The sequence below is a fragment of the Coptis chinensis genome, chromosome 7 (genome assembly GCF_015680905.1).
Source record: "Coptis chinensis isolate HL-2020 chromosome 7, ASM1568090v1, whole genome shotgun sequence".
Lineage (NCBI taxonomy): Eukaryota > Viridiplantae > Streptophyta > Magnoliopsida > Ranunculales > Ranunculaceae > Coptis > Coptis chinensis.
The window spans coordinates 86,538,186-86,556,788 of record NC_141462.1 but is presented as its reverse complement, the minus strand read 5'-3'; the positions used below and the strand labels follow the sequence as shown (position 1 = coordinate 86,556,788).

At 35.2% G+C, this 18,603-nt stretch overlaps 2 protein-coding genes across 6 annotated transcripts; both read left to right on the top strand.

Moving 5' to 3' along the window:
• The first annotated feature begins 6,223 nt into the window (after nucleotides 1-6,223).
• Nucleotides 6,224-10,039, top strand: LOC147489614 (uncharacterized). Of its 2 annotated transcripts, none has more exons than XM_086570966.1 (5): nucleotides 6,224-6,383; nucleotides 7,547-7,758; nucleotides 7,912-7,984; nucleotides 8,415-8,580; nucleotides 9,472-10,039. In XM_086570966.1, the coding sequence occupies exons 2-5, from the start codon at nucleotides 7,596-7,598 to the stop codon at nucleotides 9,577-9,579; spliced, it is 510 nt and encodes a 169-aa protein (XP_086427092.1). In that variant the 5' UTR covers nucleotides 6,224-6,383; nucleotides 7,547-7,595; the 3' UTR covers nucleotides 9,580-10,039. The 2 variants fall into 2 exon arrangements, with proteins under 2 accessions (XP_086427092.1, XP_086427093.1); XM_086570967.1 differs by lacking the exon at nucleotides 6,224-6,383 and adding an exon at nucleotides 6,400-7,140.
• A 967-nt stretch (nucleotides 10,040-11,006) lies between these two features.
• Nucleotides 11,007-14,851, top strand: LOC147489613 (protein yippee-like). Of its 4 annotated transcripts, none has more exons than XM_086570969.1 (7): nucleotides 11,007-11,084; nucleotides 11,272-11,375; nucleotides 12,464-12,511; nucleotides 12,651-12,694; nucleotides 14,228-14,336; nucleotides 14,412-14,467; nucleotides 14,564-14,851. In XM_086570969.1, the coding sequence occupies exons 2-7, from the start codon at nucleotides 11,280-11,282 to the stop codon at nucleotides 14,646-14,648; spliced, it is 438 nt and encodes a 145-aa protein (XP_086427095.1). In that variant the 5' UTR covers nucleotides 11,007-11,084; nucleotides 11,272-11,279; the 3' UTR covers nucleotides 14,649-14,851. The 4 variants fall into 4 exon arrangements, with proteins under 4 accessions (XP_086427095.1, XP_086427097.1, XP_086427094.1 ...); XM_086570968.1 differs by having other exon boundaries at nucleotides 11,082-11,137; XM_086570971.1 differs by lacking the exon at nucleotides 12,464-12,511 and having other exon boundaries at nucleotides 11,056-11,084.
• The last annotated feature ends 3,752 nt before the right edge of the window (nucleotides 14,852-18,603 follow it).

Below are 18,603 nucleotides of genomic sequence, written 5' to 3'. Positions count from 1 at the left end.
AATTTTAACAACATACGGTATGATTGACTTTGATTGACTTTGTTGACTTCAACCTGATTGAACACGGTTTTTGATCGATCGAAAAGGTAAATTCAATGGGGGCTCATCGGTGATAAACTTTCCCGGCGATTTATGTAGTGTTGTATAACTCCCCGAACCGCGGCTTATATAGTGAGGTATGAACATTGGTTGTTCATACCCCTTTAAATAGGTATGAACTTGGTTTTAAGAATGTTCATAGCTCATATTGGGGTATGAACATTGTTCATACCCCAAATAAGAGAGGGTACAATGGTCATTTGACTTTCTATTCACAAAAAAATAGATCCACAAAAACCGAAAAGGGACCCCATTCTTCTTCCTCCTAACAAAAGTCATCTTGACAGCCCACAAAACTTCATAGTTGGGTATTGATTTGTGTATAATTCTTCAATTTGGAGATGGGTTTAATTTACCTTGGTTTAATTTACCTTGGAGTTTATCCTCATAAATATGAAGTGGGTTATCCGGTTATCTGTTGAAGTGAATTCTTTGACTTCCATTGAATCATTGATAAAGAAATACCTTATATAGTTATGACACATTTTTTATGTAAACCATTGGAAGGAATTAAAGATATGGTTGAGTTGAGAATCTTGGTGATTTTTTGTATCTGTTTGATTCTATTGTTCCGTGAAAGGCGGGAGGTAATCAATTTTCAAATGAGTTCTTCAAACTTGATTGAGTTGGGTTTTAATTATATTTTCCTTTTGATTCTTAAGATTTGATTGTGGGTTAACCGGTTCCATTGAGTTTCAAAGCGAGTTTTCATGATGAAAAACGTGGTGGTGGGTGTCCCTATAGTGAGGAGAGAAAGAGGATGAGGAAGAAGAAAGAGGAGTTTTACCCAATTTTCTAATCTAATTTGTGAAAGAAAAATAAAATGACTATTGTACCCTCTCATATTTGCTTTGTGAAATTAGCGCAAGATCCGGACATTGGATTGGGTATAATCGAATGGGCGTGATGAGCTGAATTAAGATGAATCATTTCATTTTAAAAGGTATCCAGTTCCCTTGATTGAGTTGGGTTTTAATTATATATATTGATTTGGCTAGGATGACATTCTTACCGTGACATACTTAGAGTGACATTCTACTGTTCACGTCCTTAAAGCCCGGCCCACGAACCAACAAAACTAAAAACAGAATTTTGTTTACAAACCTTCGTCAAACAGTTCAAACTCCAAACTCCAAATTCAAACCGAAACCAAACTCCAAAAACTTCACACTCTAAACTCCAAATTGATCACCCCACTCCGGCATCCCACTCCGACATCTCCGTCATCATAAGCTTGAAGAGGACGGGTTAGTTACTTCCCTTGTTTTGGTATTTTTCGAGTTTTGATATAGTAATGGCTATTGTATCAATGTTCACGACATTTGATGATGTAGAGTGTGGACTGTAGTTGAACAATACCGTATATCAGTGTATGGACTAAAGCTGCTAGAATTTTTCATGCAAAGGTGAAAATTTGCATGAGTTTGGAGATTTTTTGAACAATACCCAAATTGAAAATCAGCTGCTAGAACGCTTTCAATGGGGTAAACATTTTGATGATTGAGTTTTCAATGGGGTACAATCCCACGTCATCGTATATGAAGCAGCTTTCAATGGGGTAAAAATTTGGAGTTTGGAGTTTTCTAAATGCTTGCTACAGATAATTCGAACTACATTGTTGATTTGTATTTCAAGACGCCGATTAAGAATGCAGGGTTAGCTGGGAAGGAGATTTCGTCTTTGGAAGGAGTAGTGGAACATGGGTTGAACTGTTGAAGTAAGACATTCTATGCTTCCTGAATTTTTATTTTTTTTTGAGTTGTTATAGTGTAGTTTGTTGTTTAATTATATGAAACTTATTGAGAAGTCTGTATTTTTGTTGTGCTTTTTGTTAATTTGGAAGTTAAACTTCATTGATGTTATTGGAAGTTGAACTTCATTGATCAGAATCGGGTATGTTTTTTGAGTAAATTCATTTCAAGTAACATATATTGCCGACTCCTGGAAATGTATGTATGCTGTTATAAGTTTGATGAGAGTTTAGGAGTTGAATGTAAAATTATTATTAAATTGTTTGCTATGGTATCTAAATAGTGATGTCTATCCACTTTGGTAGATTTTCTTTGTGGTTTTAACCATTCTACATAATGAAGATTACTCTTCTTTTTTTTCGATAAAAGTTATGAAGATTACTTGTTCATGTTATGTTTGAGTTTTGTTTTCCTATCTCATTTGGTCCGACTTTCTTTATACGTAATAATCTGGCGGGCTCTTGTCGATGCTCCCCGATATGGTGAGGAGCCAAATGAATTTCAAGAGACTCTCGTTAACGGATATCAAGATTGACATTGGTAGAGTACCAAAAAGAAGTCTCGATTGAGGCCATGGATTTTGGAGGTGGCGGTCATATCCCTTTTTTTTTCCCCGTAGGTTTAGTGTTCGTGGTCCAATTTTATTGAAAATAGTTTTATCATGTGTTGCTAGATGTCAAGAACAAGTGGGAGAAGAGCTCTGGGGCGAGGAAGCTAATTATGCATAAGAGAAGAGCCTCTCTAAATGATTTTGATAGGTTCAAGCTCATGGTCGCTAAAATCAAGGTTTGTTAATGTGTCCTGAGCAAAATTTTGATCTTCATCAATGTTTTAGGCCTTAGCTTTCTTTCTTTTGTTCCAAGCCTAGGGATGTTTTTGGCTTATTTTGTTATGTCTTAAGGAAGTTTTATCGGTCGGGGCTTAAAGCGTACTCTTTGAAACTTTGATAATAGGATATTTTTAAGTATTCTTGGGAGATTTGTCCATTTTTAAAGCTAGAGCGGTCGAGGGGAACTTGCTAAGTTGAAGAAGCGGGACAGCTTGAGATTGAGTAGTGGAAACATCAGTTTTGTTTGTGTGGAGGATCGTCATTTTTATTTTGTTGACCTTATCTGTTACTTGTTTAGAGCCCTAGAGGTTTTAAAAGGTTTGAACTTATGTTACTTTGGATTCTGATTCTATCAAAAACTGAAGAATAGTTCTATGAGATGTTGTGTTGTGCACATTATTCACCAACTTTCAATGTGGATATATTCTCTTGCTTGGATCGAGGCACGATATCTGAGGGCAAATACCTGACTAATTGGATTTATGTATAGTAGGGGAATAGAATGAATGATCAAAACCACTCAATTAGTTGCTATAAATGCAATTTAAAATCCATTAGTACCGACCAACAAAACTCAAGGAGAGAATCATAAAACCTTAAAATTAACAGATAAGACTCTAATCACCAAAACTTATAATTCTGTCTCTTTCCTACTCTTAAGAAAATGAAACCAAGTGCAACAAAAACAAGAGCCATAATCACATCTTGATCATCCACTTTACTTCTTCTTTCCACCCTTGGCAGCATCCCCGTTGGTGTGCGAAAAGCAGGGAAAAGATGACATAAGAATTATGCGAGGAGGTGAAACACGGAGTCCTGTACAACCACATATTTGAAATTACAGTAGTTACCTTTTTAACTCCATGGATCTTCTTAGCCCTGTTCTTCCTCTCCTTCAATTGTTTTCTCGACTTCTCCACCTTGGTATCTAACCCATTCGTGAAACAAAAAAATATGTGAGGGCCTAAGTCAATAACTTGAACAGATTTCCAACTTTTTCTGCATACAACAAGTGAGCCTCCCACACTCCCCGTCTCATCTAGTTCAAACTCAATTACAAACCATAAATAAAATGAGGTTTTAAAATACATAACCCAAGAATGTCATTCCCGGATCAAAACAACAACAAAGGTGATTCATACAATAGGAATGTGTACACAACATATAAACATAGATAACATATTGGCACAATTCTACACAAACATTGAGGCTCCCAGCAGTTGTGCTTTGAAAAAAAAAATGACCAAGTACAATGCAAAGTTGCGTTTGAACAAAGACCATCTATGAAGTTTATAATCTACATGTCTAATCATTCAAATGGAATATCTCCATTTCCTTAGATTTCCTTATTATTCGATTCCAATAACATCAATGAAGTTCAACTTCCAAATTAACAAAAAGCACAACAAAAACTGAGACTTCTCAATAAGTTTCATATAATTAAACAACAAACTACACTATAACAGCTCAAAAAAAAAAAAATTCATGAAGCATAGAATGTCTTACTTCAACAGTTCAACCCATGTTCCACTACTCCTTCCAAGGATCGAAATCTCCTTCGGTGACCACCAAGATCCTTAATCGGGCGTCTTGAAATACAAATCAACAATGTAGTTCGAATTATCTGTAGCAAGCATTTAGAAAACTCCAAACTCCAAATTTTTACCCCATTGAAAGCTGCTTCATATACGATGACGTGGGATTGTACCCCATTGAAAACTCAATCATCAAAATTTTTACCCCATTGAAAGCGTTCTAGCAGCTGATTTTCAATTTGGGTATTGTTCAAAAAATCTCCAAACTCATGCAAATTTTCACCTTTGCATGAAAAATTCTAGCAGCTTTAGTCCATACATAATCGATATACGGTATTGTTCAACTACATTCCACACTCTACATCATCAAATGTCGTGAACATTGATACAATAGCCATTACTATATCAAAACTTCGAAAAATACCAAAACAAGGGAAGTAACTAACTTTGTCCTCTTCAAGCTTGCGATGGCCGGGAGATGTCGGAGTGGGATGCCGGAGTGGGGTGATCAATTTGGAGTTTAGAGTGTGAAGTTTTTGGAGTTTGGTTTCGGTTTGAATTTGGAGTTTGGAGTTTGAACTGTTTGACGAAGGTTTGTAAACAAAAATTCTGTTTTGTGTTTTGTTGGTTCGTGGGCTGGGCTTTAAAGACGTGAACAGTAGTATGTCACTCTAAGTATGTCACGCTAAGTATGTCATCCTAGCCTAATCGTATATATATATATATATATATATATATATATATATATATATACATTATATGATAGCCGGGTTTGTAGGAACTACACTTCTCAACCGAACAGTGTATTTATAATCCAGAAAATTAGTCTAGAGGAGTTAGTTATAAATATTTAGTAGTCCTAAGACTCCTCTTAAATTTGTTTAGAATTTAATACCCCAATTTGACTAGAATATAGAACTAACCACATGTTATCCAACTTTACCAGGAATAGATGAAAATATCCTCATTTGGAAACAAACATAACCGACTATCTACTGAGTAACATAGTGGGATACAAAACAAAAAATTAAATTTCACACAAAAAATTCACTTATAACTACCTGCCTTCACATTTAAAAATGCATATAATGAAAAGAGGGCATCTAGGGTGCATCGAGTGTATGAGTCTTGTGAGGAATGAGAGCCCTTGGACACAACTTCTTTGTTGCAATACCAATTATTTGTGCCTATATGAGTGGCCCGGATGCTATCTGTTGAGTACACCCCACAAGACACTAGCTTTTCGGTAATGAAAAAACTAAAAATATTATGCCTCAAATATTTTGTGGAGGCATTTGACACTAGTCGTTAAGTCTAAACTCCAAACCACTAGACACTAAACCCAAAATCTTTATATTAAAAAATTTATATTAAAAAATAACAGGTGGCACCTGGTCTCGAGTCAAAAGCTTATATTCTAAAGATTTTCTATAAAAAAACATTTATGGCGAATAAAAACAATGTAGGGGTATTAAAACCCAAAAAAATTATGGATAGGGCTTTAGAGTTGTTTTTTTTTTTTAAATGAGACTCTCTAGCCCAATTTCTTGATTTATAATCTATCAATTTTAAGATTTTAGAACCACCTCCCTACGTTTATTTAAATTACATCTCTCCTATTTATTAATTACAATTGGCTCCCTGATCTCTATTAAAATTGAACCACTTCTTTCTTCAATAATTTTATGATAGTCTTTTTAATTTAAAAGCTAAAATTTATGTATAGGAATTGTTTATCTTTCCTATTTTTAGAAAATTGTTTCTCTTTTCTTAGTGAGAGATTCACAAAAAATTGTTTCTCTTTAGTTTTTTTAACAATTTTCATTTTAGTTCTTTACAACTTGGCGAACTGATGCATAGCACAGAATACATGCTAGTATATATAAAGTAGTCAATACTCAAAAAAACAATTGTTGTCTACGCGTAAAGGCTGATGACTCAGATTGCGGGCCTTGAAACTTTTATTAGTTCAACCGGAAAGTTGTGAAAAGTCTTGTAATTTCAGTAACAGTCTCGGATGAATGATATTTTGACTCGTAGATTTCAACTATTCCGAAACTTTGACCAGTAAAGACAAACTCAGAAACAGGCTGGTACTAGAACTAGAATACTTGAATTTCTCTCTCCAAGACTACCAGGAGCCGCCGCCTCATACTTCCCCAATACCAGGTTTTGTTTTCGTTTTCTTGTGTATATTTATTATTGTCTTATTTTGTGAAATTTTTTTCAACGATAGAAATGAGGCCCTTATTAAGAACTATGTTTTAGAGAGTTTGAGGCATTGTATGTACAAATTCTTAAAGTGGTTTACCATCGTTGAACCCGGGGTAGTCTGATTATTACTGCATTCCATGCACTTAACTCAATGCTTTGTAAAATACCCTTGGCGTTATTGCTCATTGAAGTACAACTGCCATATAATAATTAGACTTGGTGGAATTTGAGGTACAAGCTATTACAATTTACAAGTCAGTTCTGCTCATCTCAACAAAGTCAATTCGAAAATTTTAGATACATAACTGTTTAATTAAGGGTCAAAGATTTAGAAATGGGCCACTAGGGACTCAATGTTGGTAGTATAAGTTTGATTTCTAGAATGGATACACAATTCTTTTTAAAGATCAGTTAACAGTTAAGCATTTTCTTAAGGAAGGTAAATACTGTGAACAGGAGTTGAATGATTTCTTTGTATCAATTTCCTAAATTTGTTCTCTATGGGAACTAAAAGGATCCCCCTGGTGTGAGATTCTATATCTTCTTTGAGGCTAGTTATTGCTTTTTGGGGGTAGGAGTCTTGGTTTTCAAGAAGACATTAAATGATTTGGAAGACAATGGGTGAAAATCTTACCTATGAGTTATGATTGGTTTCCGCGGTTCGTAGAACATGCATATTAGATCTTTGGGCAAGGACAAGATATTTATGGAGGTATATGTGTGTTCTGCTTACTTCTTTTGGCTGTTGCTTTTACCAAGTCCTAATATGTCCCTTGTATCTTTCAGATAATGTAGTAAAGGTTTGAGGGAACGAGGTTCTCTAAAAAATAAAAAATATATATCATTCTCTGTAGCTTGTCGTATGAGTATTAGTTTATGGTATTACACTGATATACTCTTTTAGATTCGTAAAGAAATGATGATTTAGTTTGTTGGGTTGTATGGCTCTATATATCTACTGTACTCCGTGTCGTGTTGATCCATTGCTTTGGTAGGTTAGGTGGTTGTCAACATGTCACCTGTTTTAGATTCTGTCTTGATATAGTTCACCGTTTGGGTTTAGACATGTATGTACATCCATGTAAGAATCTTATACATAGATTGATTGGTTTGTGCAGATGTTCTAATATCTCCCGTGAGAAGCACCTTTTTGGTGGAAGTTTGGACATGGGAAGTCGGTTTCTATGGGATGTTACAAAAAAGGTTTTCACTGGTGGATTGATTGGCCTCACTATTTCAGATCGATATGGTAGTTTTGAGGCCGTGCGAGGCCTGTCCATGCATCCTACACTTAATCCTAGCCCAAATACTTTTCTAGGATTATTGACAGGTAAACCGTCGTTGCCATCTTTGTATTAGGTTGGCCAAAGTTATGGTCAAGAAGGAACCATGATGTTAAAACATCAAGAAATCTCAAATAAGCACGTTTAATAACTCAAGGTTTCATTCTATTGTTGTATGCTGATAAATGATTTGGTTGCAGATGATCGTGTTTTGGTAACTAAGTTTTGTTTGGAGAAGTACAAATTTGCGCACGGCGACATCGTCGTCTTCCGGTAATCTACAGTCTACTATTACATTTATAAAGCTAAAAGCATAATAATTCTCTCCTGAACATCAAATTGTTTCCACACACACAGCATGCCAACAGATGTTGGTTTCGCAGTGTATTTGCCACTGTTTCAATGCTCACAACTGCTTGAATAGTGCATTTTACCCATTTCAGTGTTTTGGTGTTACATCTGCATAATGTTTTGGCTTTGCTAGTCAGATGATGCATAATATCAAATATGATCATGCTACAGAAAATTGTAACGTCCACCTAGCATTTGGTCTAATACATGGCCACGTGTGCTACCCATGCAGCACCTCAATTAGTACTGAACATACTCTATTTCCAAAGATTAGAGGAATACGTGTTTGTAGTTTTTTATTTTTATTTTTTATTTGACGCTCTTATGTTGGACTGTTCTATAAACCGAACAGGTCACCAAGTAATTATAAGGAGAAAGAGGTCAAAAGAATAATTGGCTTGCCAGGTGACTTGATCAACATGCCTAATGCATATGACACACTGATGATTCCTGAAGGGCACTGCTGGGTCGAGGGGGACAATTCTTCTTCTAGCCTGGATTCAAGATCTTTTGGCCCGGTTTGTTTCTCTCTAAGTCATATGCTTATGGGTTTCACATGGACACACTGCATCCAAAGAACAGTCTTAACAACTATTAGTAATCTAAATAATGTGAATACCAGCGTACATGTACAATGCCATCATATGTCAAGAAGTCTTTTAAGTCTTGTACCAGCATGGTCATTAGCTAGTAAGTTCTGGGATGCTCATGGCTCATCCTGTTACTCATTTCTGTTTTCTTTTTTGTTTTATAAAGTATTATAGTAGACAGATTTTTTTTAAGTGACTATGAAGACATCACTTTCTGTGGACTAGCAAATCAATATTCTGCTACTAGTTGGCCTAGTGATTTTTCATAAGTCACATTGACGCGGGTCTGCATGTCGGTGTCTGACACAGATACGGAGTGTCCAACATGGCAACCTATATTGAAGTAGGACACGGGGACACGATTAATTAAAAGGAAAACTATTACTTTAAGTTACAGAACTAATTTGTGGGCTTATGACCTTACAAAGCTCCTCCTTGCAAATAAACTACTATGAAAGTAGCATGTCATGGAGTTGTAACTATGTTAATTGATTATGTTCTTAGTCTTTTAGGGTTCAAAAGAAACCCGTAGTTTGACATAGTTTGCATAACGTGCCTGTGTGTTGGACACGGATGTTTTTTAAGAATATGAAGTGTCCATGTAACATAGGACTTTTCAAATTGTCTTTCTAAGTAAATTGTTTGCATTTGTAAATTTTAATTGGATGTGACTAGGTTATATTATCAGGAGCTTGTATTTTTTGGCAAAAGGGGGGTTTGTTACATACACAACATGCATTTAACTTATGTCTGACAATGGACTATTAAAAGAAAAAAATTATTAAACTTGTGTCTGACGTTAACTTGCTTTTGTTGCAGATCCCATTGGGTTTAATCCAAGGGAAAGTGACTCATATAGTTTGGCCACCTCAGAGAGCGGGTGCAATTGAGAAGAGGATGCCAGAAGGAAGACTTCTATCTTACTGATTCTTACGCTTGATGCTTTTTAATTTATAAAGCAGACTTGCAGTCCCCGATTAATTTCGTACGCAATTCTTGATATTTCATTCATTGTTCTGCCGAATTCATTTTTGTGTCTCACCGTAGCTCGCATGCTATAATCGGTTGGGACGTAGTGCTGCCATTCTTTCAGGTCATCAATTTTTTTCCGTGGTTGTTGGGAACTTGAATTAGTGTTCATCAACATTTTGTCTAGTATTTGTTCCGTCGTCATCCTTGAGATTCTTCTATGGAATTTTGGTGTATTTATATTCATTTTTCAATCTTTCTGGATGACTACCTAATGACTTGTAATCTCTCCTCTCTTTTTTTTTTTTCTTTTTTTTTGGTGAAGGACTTACTAACTATTCACAAGGCAGAACTGGGTCAGAAATGTTTATCCTAAGATGATAACAATAGAAAGAGGTTACTTATTGTGGGCCCAGAATCCTGTTCTTTCTTTCTTTCTTTCTTTTCGACAACCCTGAATCTTGTTTACTTATTAATTTTGTGTATATGGACCGGGATGCAACGTTTTGTTGCTTATTTTTGCTTTCATTGTTGAGGCATGTAAGTTGCCCTTTAAGAGATGCCCCTCATTTTTGGCATATGAGGGTATTGGCTTCTTTTAGAGCTGAGAAAGTATGTGCACTGAGTGGATGTGGGCAAATTTGGTAGACTTTATAAGGTGCCTTTCCTTGAGCAATGAGCATACATGTCAGTTTGAACCTTTTTCTTAGAAAGCGAGGAGAATCGGTTCCTTAGACAAATTCTGCTAATTGCTTCTGAAAGCGCTAATGTTGCATACTTGCATTTGCATATAAAAGATAGTAAATGGGTCGTACGGTATATTGTAGCACAAGTCCCAAGCCCTCAACAAGAACAACTTCAATTCTAAGTCAGACAGCCTTGAACACATAACATTTGGGATTCTTCTGATAAGTACGTGACACTAGTAGAGTGGTAGCCAAGTGTTAACTCTCAAGTCAGTAAAACTAAAGTTAGTCATCCACATTTAACACCTAATGATAGGATGATGCAAGTCTTGAGTATGATATAACTTTTTTTTATTGAAACGTAGGTCCTTAGCTATCGACACACGCACATACTGAAAGTATATACCTCAAATTTTGACCCATCAAATATTTCGTACACTAATCGAACACCAATACATACTCTACATACTCTCCAATACAATGATTAGTGATTAGAACAAAGATCAATCCATTGAATTAAGAATCACTAAAAAAAATCAAATCATCAACTACTTCCTAATCCAAACTTTCCCAAAATAAAGCGTCTAACTCAACCACCTGCCTAAATGCCTAATGACGTAAAAAGAAGCGCAACATAAAAGTAGATGACCAAGAAAGTACGTACAACGTAGTAGTAGTATTACTAGTATATATATATATAAAAAGCAAATAAAATTGCGTGTATCCGTTTCTCAACCAAACGACAGTTATATATACTTGTCCTCGTTTTACTTACAGGTACAGTTGGTGAGTTATACGTTTGGGTTTGTTTGTTTGTTTGTTTTTTTTAGGTGAGGTCAGAGGTGACATATAAAGATTCATTCTTTCTCTCATTTCTTGTCTTGTTTTTTCTTCTTCTTCAAACTTGTATCTTATTTTCTTGGTGAAGTTTTTCATCTTCTGTGGGTGTTGTTGTTGTTTTCAGATAAAGAGATGGGTAGGCTTTATTTGGTGAACTTGGAAGGTAACTTTTATAGCTGCAAACATTGTCATACTCATCTTGCTCTCTCTGACCAAATCATTTCCAAGGTCACTTCTCTTTCTTTTCCCCTTTTATCTTAATTTAACTCTGTTGATTACTCAGTTGTTGTTCTCTATTTTTCGGTTGAACGATGGATACCATGTTTACACTTTTCATGTCTGACTTGTTTGATTATTAGTTATCTAGTAGGTTCTTGTGAATTATTGGACTTTTCTTTGTGGGGGTTTATGTGCATGGCTATATACAACTGTTGGCATCTGAGGAATAATTATATATGCGTACATTTTTAGCAAGTAATTCTAGACTAGAAATGTCTATAGGTTTCAAACTCAAATCATCGTAGGGATATTTTTTGTTTTTAGATTTGATTGTGGGTTTTTGGGAGAATGTTGAGATATTTAGTCCCATTGGGCATATAAACTATGCATCACAGGACATCCTATTAATCTTAAAGCTGCATGTAAGAAATTTGTATTGGTTTTTGTATGGCTTGTAAATTCGTAATGTGCATCTGAGGCTTAAGTTTATCACGCGTCTCCGGACAGCTTTTGTGCCTCAGTGTGCTCCATTTTCATCAACGTTGTGTGGTTGCTCAAGAGATTGAGGTATCTAAGCAAGGGGATCCACTAAGGCTATATGTCAAACATTTGCGTCAGTACAAAGTAGTTACTATTCTTGTGTTGTGTTATATCGGTCTTTGCGATTTCTATTTCACTATTGATATTGCCAGTTCTTTTTTGGTTTTTATTCGATATGAAAACAATAGATTTGGACTAATGGGGGCATTTTCTAAGAAAGAGGTGGAAGAGATGGGGGAACGAGAGAGTTAAGATGATAGAAGATATGAGGGGAAGGGAATGAGCTGAAATAGAATATGTAATAGAAAGGGCATAGCTACTTATTCTTTGTATCAAGAGTAAACATCAGATGATTGACATTTGTGAGAGGAGGCGATTTACATTAAGGTGATTGCTTTGTAATTGCTCTTATGTAATGAAAAGTGAATAGAGTGCCAACCACATTGGGTTGGTGTATATCTCGATGTATTCCTCGTAATGCACCTTTGAGCGTCTGTTCCTTCTTATTGCATTTTCTGTTTACACTATTTTTTTAGTATACGCCTTTCTTTATGCAGAGCTTTTATAGTCAAAATCAGCAAATTCCTAGAAAATGGACTGTCCTAGTGAGTTCCTACGTGTTGTAAACACAAGTTCTTCAATTAAGATTAATTTTGGGGTGTTTCCTTTTATGTTTTTGCACATTCTTAGAGTATTTTGACGAGCAAAATAACTAATCATCAATGTTTGGATGTGTTATCTCAGTCTTTTCATTGCAGGCATGGGAGGGCTTATCTCTTCAATAAGGTGTAAGTTCTTGGTTGTTCAGTGAGTTTAGACATATAAAGTGCTAACAATGTCAATCCCTGAGAAAATAAATGTGTTCTATTTGCTTTACAATTTATGGATGATTCTTCCTTGTGAATATTATCTCATTCCATCTAAGCTTTTGTTCACACGTTACTTCTCCTTTGAAAAATAACACATTACTTCTTTGATGCTATATGCGACTCTGTTCTTTCTTTTTTCTCAAGCTTAGCTGGCTCTTTTTAAAAGGTTGGGGTTCGAAATTTCAGATTCACCATCTATGCTTTTGTTACTTACAGTCATGGACCAAAATATCGACGATATATCCGATATATCGCCGATATATATCGGTATTTTGGTTTGCATCGATATTTCGACATCTTTTCCGATATGAAACTTTATATCGCCGATATAATCGATATTTCGATATAATCGATATATATCGGTTGACTTTTTTCACCATTTTAAAATATAAATTCGATATTTCCAATATATTTCCGATATATATCGATATTTCCGATATTATATTATATTTCGATATATCGATATTTCCGATATTTTAAATAGTTTGGGATCGGTTACCAAAAAAATGGATATATCCGAAATATCCGATATATCCGATATATATCGGTTTTGGGTACCGATATATTATATCGATATATCGATATTTTGGGCCTTCTGTTGCTCATTTTGAGTTTTTCTATCCCTGTTAATTGAAGGATGAAGTTTGATGCAAGGCCCAAAATATCGATATACGAATAATATATCGGTGTACCTAAAACCGATATATATCGGATATATCGGATATTTCGGATATATCCATTTTTTGGTAACCACCCAAACTATTTAAAATATCGGAAATATATCGATATATATCGAAATATAATATCGGAAATATCGGATATATATCGGAAATATATTGGAAATATCGAATTTATATTTTAAAATGGTCAAAAATCAACCGATATATATCGATTATATGAAATATCGATTATATGATATATATCGGAAAATTCGATATATATCGAAAAAAAAAAGAGTTCTATATTCGATGGATATATGTCGGAAATATCGATGTCGGTGTACCAAAATACCGATATATATCGGCGATATATCGGATATATCGTCGATATTTTGGTCCATGGTTTGATGTACTATAATGCCAAGGCTAAATTTAGATGCATAAGTGCGTAACAGACTAACAGTAGTATAATCATCGACTAGTACATCTATGAGTACCAACCAATGTGCAATGACATTTACCTTCATACAAAAGCACGTCATGTCAAATATAATTTTCAAGTAGGGCCATTGTGTAATGTCATAATGCAATTGATTTACATGGAAAACAGTATATGTGAACAGTAAATACTCCATCTTGTTTTGAGAATTTTTCTATACTAAAGAATGAAGAGTTGGCTCTTTTCTATCACATGAGCGTATTTGCCCTATTTACTACTTGTCAAACTATTTTTTCAGTCTTTCTGCATCACCTTACCGTCTAATTAATTTTTCGCTTGTCGAGTTCTCAACAGTGTCAATGTCTCACTTGGTGAGAATGAAGAGCGGTTGATGATGACTGGAATGCACACTGTTGCTGATATATTTTGTGTTGGATGTGGATCAAATGTGGGGTGGAAATATGTAAGATCGCGAAGCAGATGTTTCATATGAATTTATGAATATTCAGAAATTTGTACTAAGTTGGCACTCTTTCAGGAAGCTGCCCATGAGAAGGCCCAGAAGTACAAAGAAGGGAAATTCGTCCTTGAAAGGTAGTCAGTGTACCAAAGATGTAGAAATAATTTTGAATGGAAAATGGTCGTACTGTATTCATAATCAATCTGAGTTGAGCGTATATTTTTGAACAGGTTTAAGATCTCAGGTTCTGATGGGAGCAACTACTGGGTTGCTAATGAAACTCGTGTTGTGGCTAGTGATGCGGATGATGCTTGATTAACCCACTACTTACATATTGCATAGCCCGTGCAATTGTTGTACATACTTCTGCAACTGTACATTCTTTACCCATTCCCCTCTCTTCTTTGATTGTTTTTGTGTTTTTTCCCGTCACCTGGAGTAACAATTGTAATTACTCATTTAAGCTGTCAACCCAACTGGCTCAATATATTATATAAAACATCTTCCATTTTTTGAAATCTAGATTATTTAGTATTTCTCTTTGATACAGTTCTCGCTTATCATAAAGCGTTGAAACCTGTATAGGACCATTGAAAGGAAAGAGAGCCTCAAGCAACTAAGTACTCCTATTCTGCAGTGATCAGATTTGCTGGTCGTCATGTCGTGTGAGCCTGTAGGAGCGTCAGCTGTTCAAGTTGATAGACTGCTTTCTATTCAAGCAAGAAAAATGAGTAGTCCGGACGGGAGGAAACCAAAATCTATTTTTTTTTTGGATAGGAGGAGGTAACCAAAATCAACTAATGTTTATCAAAAAAAAAAAAATCAACTAATGGAATGCAGAGTGAACTTATTGACTACCTGATCTTCTTCCATTCACGTAAAGAAACATTTTCACTCTAATAGTCACGTTTTTTCGCCTCATATTTTAGGATCACGAGATACTTTTTTGCTTCAAAATGTTTGCCTGTAATGGCGTCGATTGAAAATTCACACTGCGTTTCTCATTATCAATTAACTCTACGTGGATGAGAGTGTTATTACTGTTTACCAGTCCGTCCAGTTCCTACTTGCATCTTGAAGCTTGAGCAACTCTTCCACCTAGAAACTGACATTTGCAATTTGGAATGTTCTACTACTTGCATGAGTTGTGCGTTGTGCAGAAAGGCTGTGCATGGAATTTGATTAAACATGAACGGAGGTGCAAGGAACAATGGTTCCAAACTCCCAAGCCCATTTAGCAACTTTGTGGGCTGAAGCAAGGCCCAAAATATCGATATCGACGAATATATCGGTGTACCCAAAAACCGATATATATCGGATATATCGGATATTTCGGATATATCCATTTTTTTGGTAACCAGTTCAAACTATTTAAAATATCGGAAATATCGGATATATCGGAAATATAATATCGGAAATATCGGATATATATCGGAAATATATTGGAAATATCGAATTTATATTTTAAAATGGTCAAAAAGTCAACCGATATATATCGATTATATCGGAAATATCGATTATATCGGCGATATAAAGTTTCATATCGGAAATTCCGATATATATCGGAAAAAAAAGAGTTCTATATTCGGTGGATATATGTCGGAAATATCGATGTCGGTGTACCAAAATACCGATATATATCGGCGATATATCGGATATATCGTCGATATTTTGGTCCATGGGCTGAAGTGACTCTAGGAACAAACAGAAAGGTACGAGAGTTTGACGATCAAACGCAGATATATAGGCCTCCAGATCCAGTTGAAAGATGAGACGTGCTTCCACTGTTCCACATTCCATTACAGATGGGCAGATGAGACTTTCGTAGTACGAAACTGGCGTACAATATAAGCATTGCACGCTCCACGAGGTCTCAAGTGGAAAGGTTCTCAAGGCCTGCGGAGTTATTCCATATTTCCACGTCACCCTGGAGAAAGTACTCGGATACATGCACCTGAATTATTCATCAAATGATTTTTATGGTTCACCTATATATATATATATATATATATATATATATTCATGTCTTCGCAAGATGTATGATCTTGTAAGGTAATGTGGGCCTTTGGATCAAGATACTTTTTGCCATGCAATACACGCGATCTCTTGGTATGAGTGGCCAGATTTGATAGCATACCATACGACTGCAACACATAGATTTAGCTTTATATATATATATATATACACAGACATGTTCAATAAAATCTGGTGAGGGTCTATCTAACCTAGCTTAACCTAAAATATATATATTTTAGGTTAAGCTAGGTTAGGCAGACCCTCACTAGATTTTATTGAACATGTCTGGTGTACAACCTATTCAGTGCCTCCTCTGATACAATATTGTTCAATTTAGGGGTGTCAATGGATGCCTGATTACCGGAACCGAACTGGAACTGAAACCAAATGTTCCGATTCTAAGTCTTAAAAAATTAGACCTATTTAAAATGGGTCATTAAAAACCGAACCGATAAATAACCGAAACTATAAAACCAAATAGTAAAAAACCCATGGGGTATCCAAACCGAAACCGGAACCAATTATTATGATTTTGTTATATAAAATTTAGTATTATATTATATTTAAGATAATCAAACTCATACATTATGATATAAAATATGTTTTTTACGTATAAAAGTCTATTAAATATATATAGCATAATAATAAATGAGTGTTGTTAAATGTATATTTTATAACAATACGTTAAACAATTGTATCATAAATGTTAATAATAATGTCAACGCATATATTATGAATTAACTAATATATTTTATATTTATTAATTTATGCACGTGTATATTTAAATAAGATACACATGCTTAATATATTGTCGTACACGCACTTATTATAAAGCAACATATAGTGTTCATGTTAAAAATTAGTGATGAGATGTAATTGTAAGACACATGTACTCGCATATTCAATTTAAAATGCGAGACATACACGTGTACAAATATGTGTATGCACATAAAATATATCAAGGTAACAAATATATATGATTGCATATATTAGGGGTGGGCAATAGGCCGGGTCGGGCTAGCCCGGCCCTAAACATTTAAAGCCTTTCAGTTATTAGGACCGGGCTGGCGTCCCCATAAGGCCAGGTCATAAGTCTAAATTTCAAGCCCTGACCCTACCCTAAGCCCTCTTTAACAGTTTAGGGTCAGGTCGGGCCGGGCCTATATATTTTCTTCTTTTTATTGCATTAGTTTTAAAACTCATTTATATTACAAAAAAAATTCAAAGATTTGCAAACTCAAAGTCCCACCACTTTGAAATTTAAATAACAACCAATCTAGTAATAATTCTTGATAAGTCCAACAATTTAAAATGCATATCCACAATCTAATAAACCAAGAACACATAGAGACTCATATTTATATTTCAAAATTACAGTTAAAATGCACAAGACACATTTTGGAATGAGCTTTCATTGACATAATTCCGTTATTTCTTGTACTCAAATCTCACCAAAATTACATTTAACATTGAAGAACACAAAAACAAATAAGAGTATAGAATGAGTTTTTACTAACGTCAACCTATTTTTCATTAGGCTAGTGCCCAGTGCTCATTATTGTTCTTGGCGACTAGGTTAGATGGGGAGTTGTGAGGTGTACGTGAGTTGTGAGATAAAAACAATTAGGTTTACAAGTTTTTATGATATAAGACAAGTTATTAGAATTACCTATACGGTAAGTGATAAATTACAAAAGACAGTGTTATTTTAATTAAAAATATGTAACAAAGAGTTGGATAGTTTTAGTTGTGTATTTTATAGTGAAATTATAACTAGGGCTTGGTTAGGGTCGGGCCTATGTTTCAGAACCTTAGCCCTGACCCTGCCTTAAAAGGCATTAAGACCGGGTCGGCCCTGCCCTAAACTCTGTGAGGGCTTTAGTTGTGAGGGCTTTATAAGGCTTAGGGTCGGGTCGGTCGGGGCTGGGTTAGGGTCGTTAAGACAGTGTTATTTTAATTAAAAATATGTAACAAAGAGTTGGATAGTTTTAGTTGTGTATTTTATAGTGAAATTATAACTAGGGCTTGGTTAGGGAATTGCCTATGTTTGAACCTTAGCCTCGACCACTTTTAAGGCATTAGGACTGGTCGGGCCCCGCCACTAAACTCTGTGAGGGCTTTAGTTGTGAGGGCTTTATAAGGCTTAGGGTCGGGTCGGTCGGGGCTGGGTTAGGGTCGTTAGAGCCAAATTCCCACCCCTAGCATATATACACGATCAAGTTAATACAAAGAAACAAATATATATGTATGCACG

Excerpts from the sequence above, each read along its gene's own strand:
- LOC147489614 (XM_086570966.1), top strand. The coding sequence starts at position 7,596 with ATGGGAAGTCGGTTTCTATGGGATGTTACAAAAAAGGTTTTCACTGGT. Across the intron at positions 7,759-7,911 it reads TTTTCTAGGATTATTGACAG|ATGATCGTGTTTTGGTAACT; the intron begins GTAAACCGTCGT and ends ATTTGGTTGCAG. Across the intron at positions 8,581-9,471 it reads ATTCAAGATCTTTTGGCCCG|ATCCCATTGGGTTTAATCCA; the intron begins GTTTGTTTCTCT and ends CTTTTGTTGCAG.
- LOC147489613 (XM_086570969.1), top strand. The coding sequence starts at position 11,280 with ATGGGTAGGCTTTATTTGGTGAACTTGGAAGGTAACTTTTATAGCTGC. Across the intron at positions 11,376-12,463 it reads CTGACCAAATCATTTCCAAG|AGCTTTTATAGTCAAAATCA; the intron begins GTCACTTCTCTT and ends TTCTTTATGCAG. Across the intron at positions 12,512-12,650 it reads CTAGAAAATGGACTGTCCTA|TCTTTTCATTGCAGGCATGG; the intron begins GTGAGTTCCTAC and ends GTGTTATCTCAG.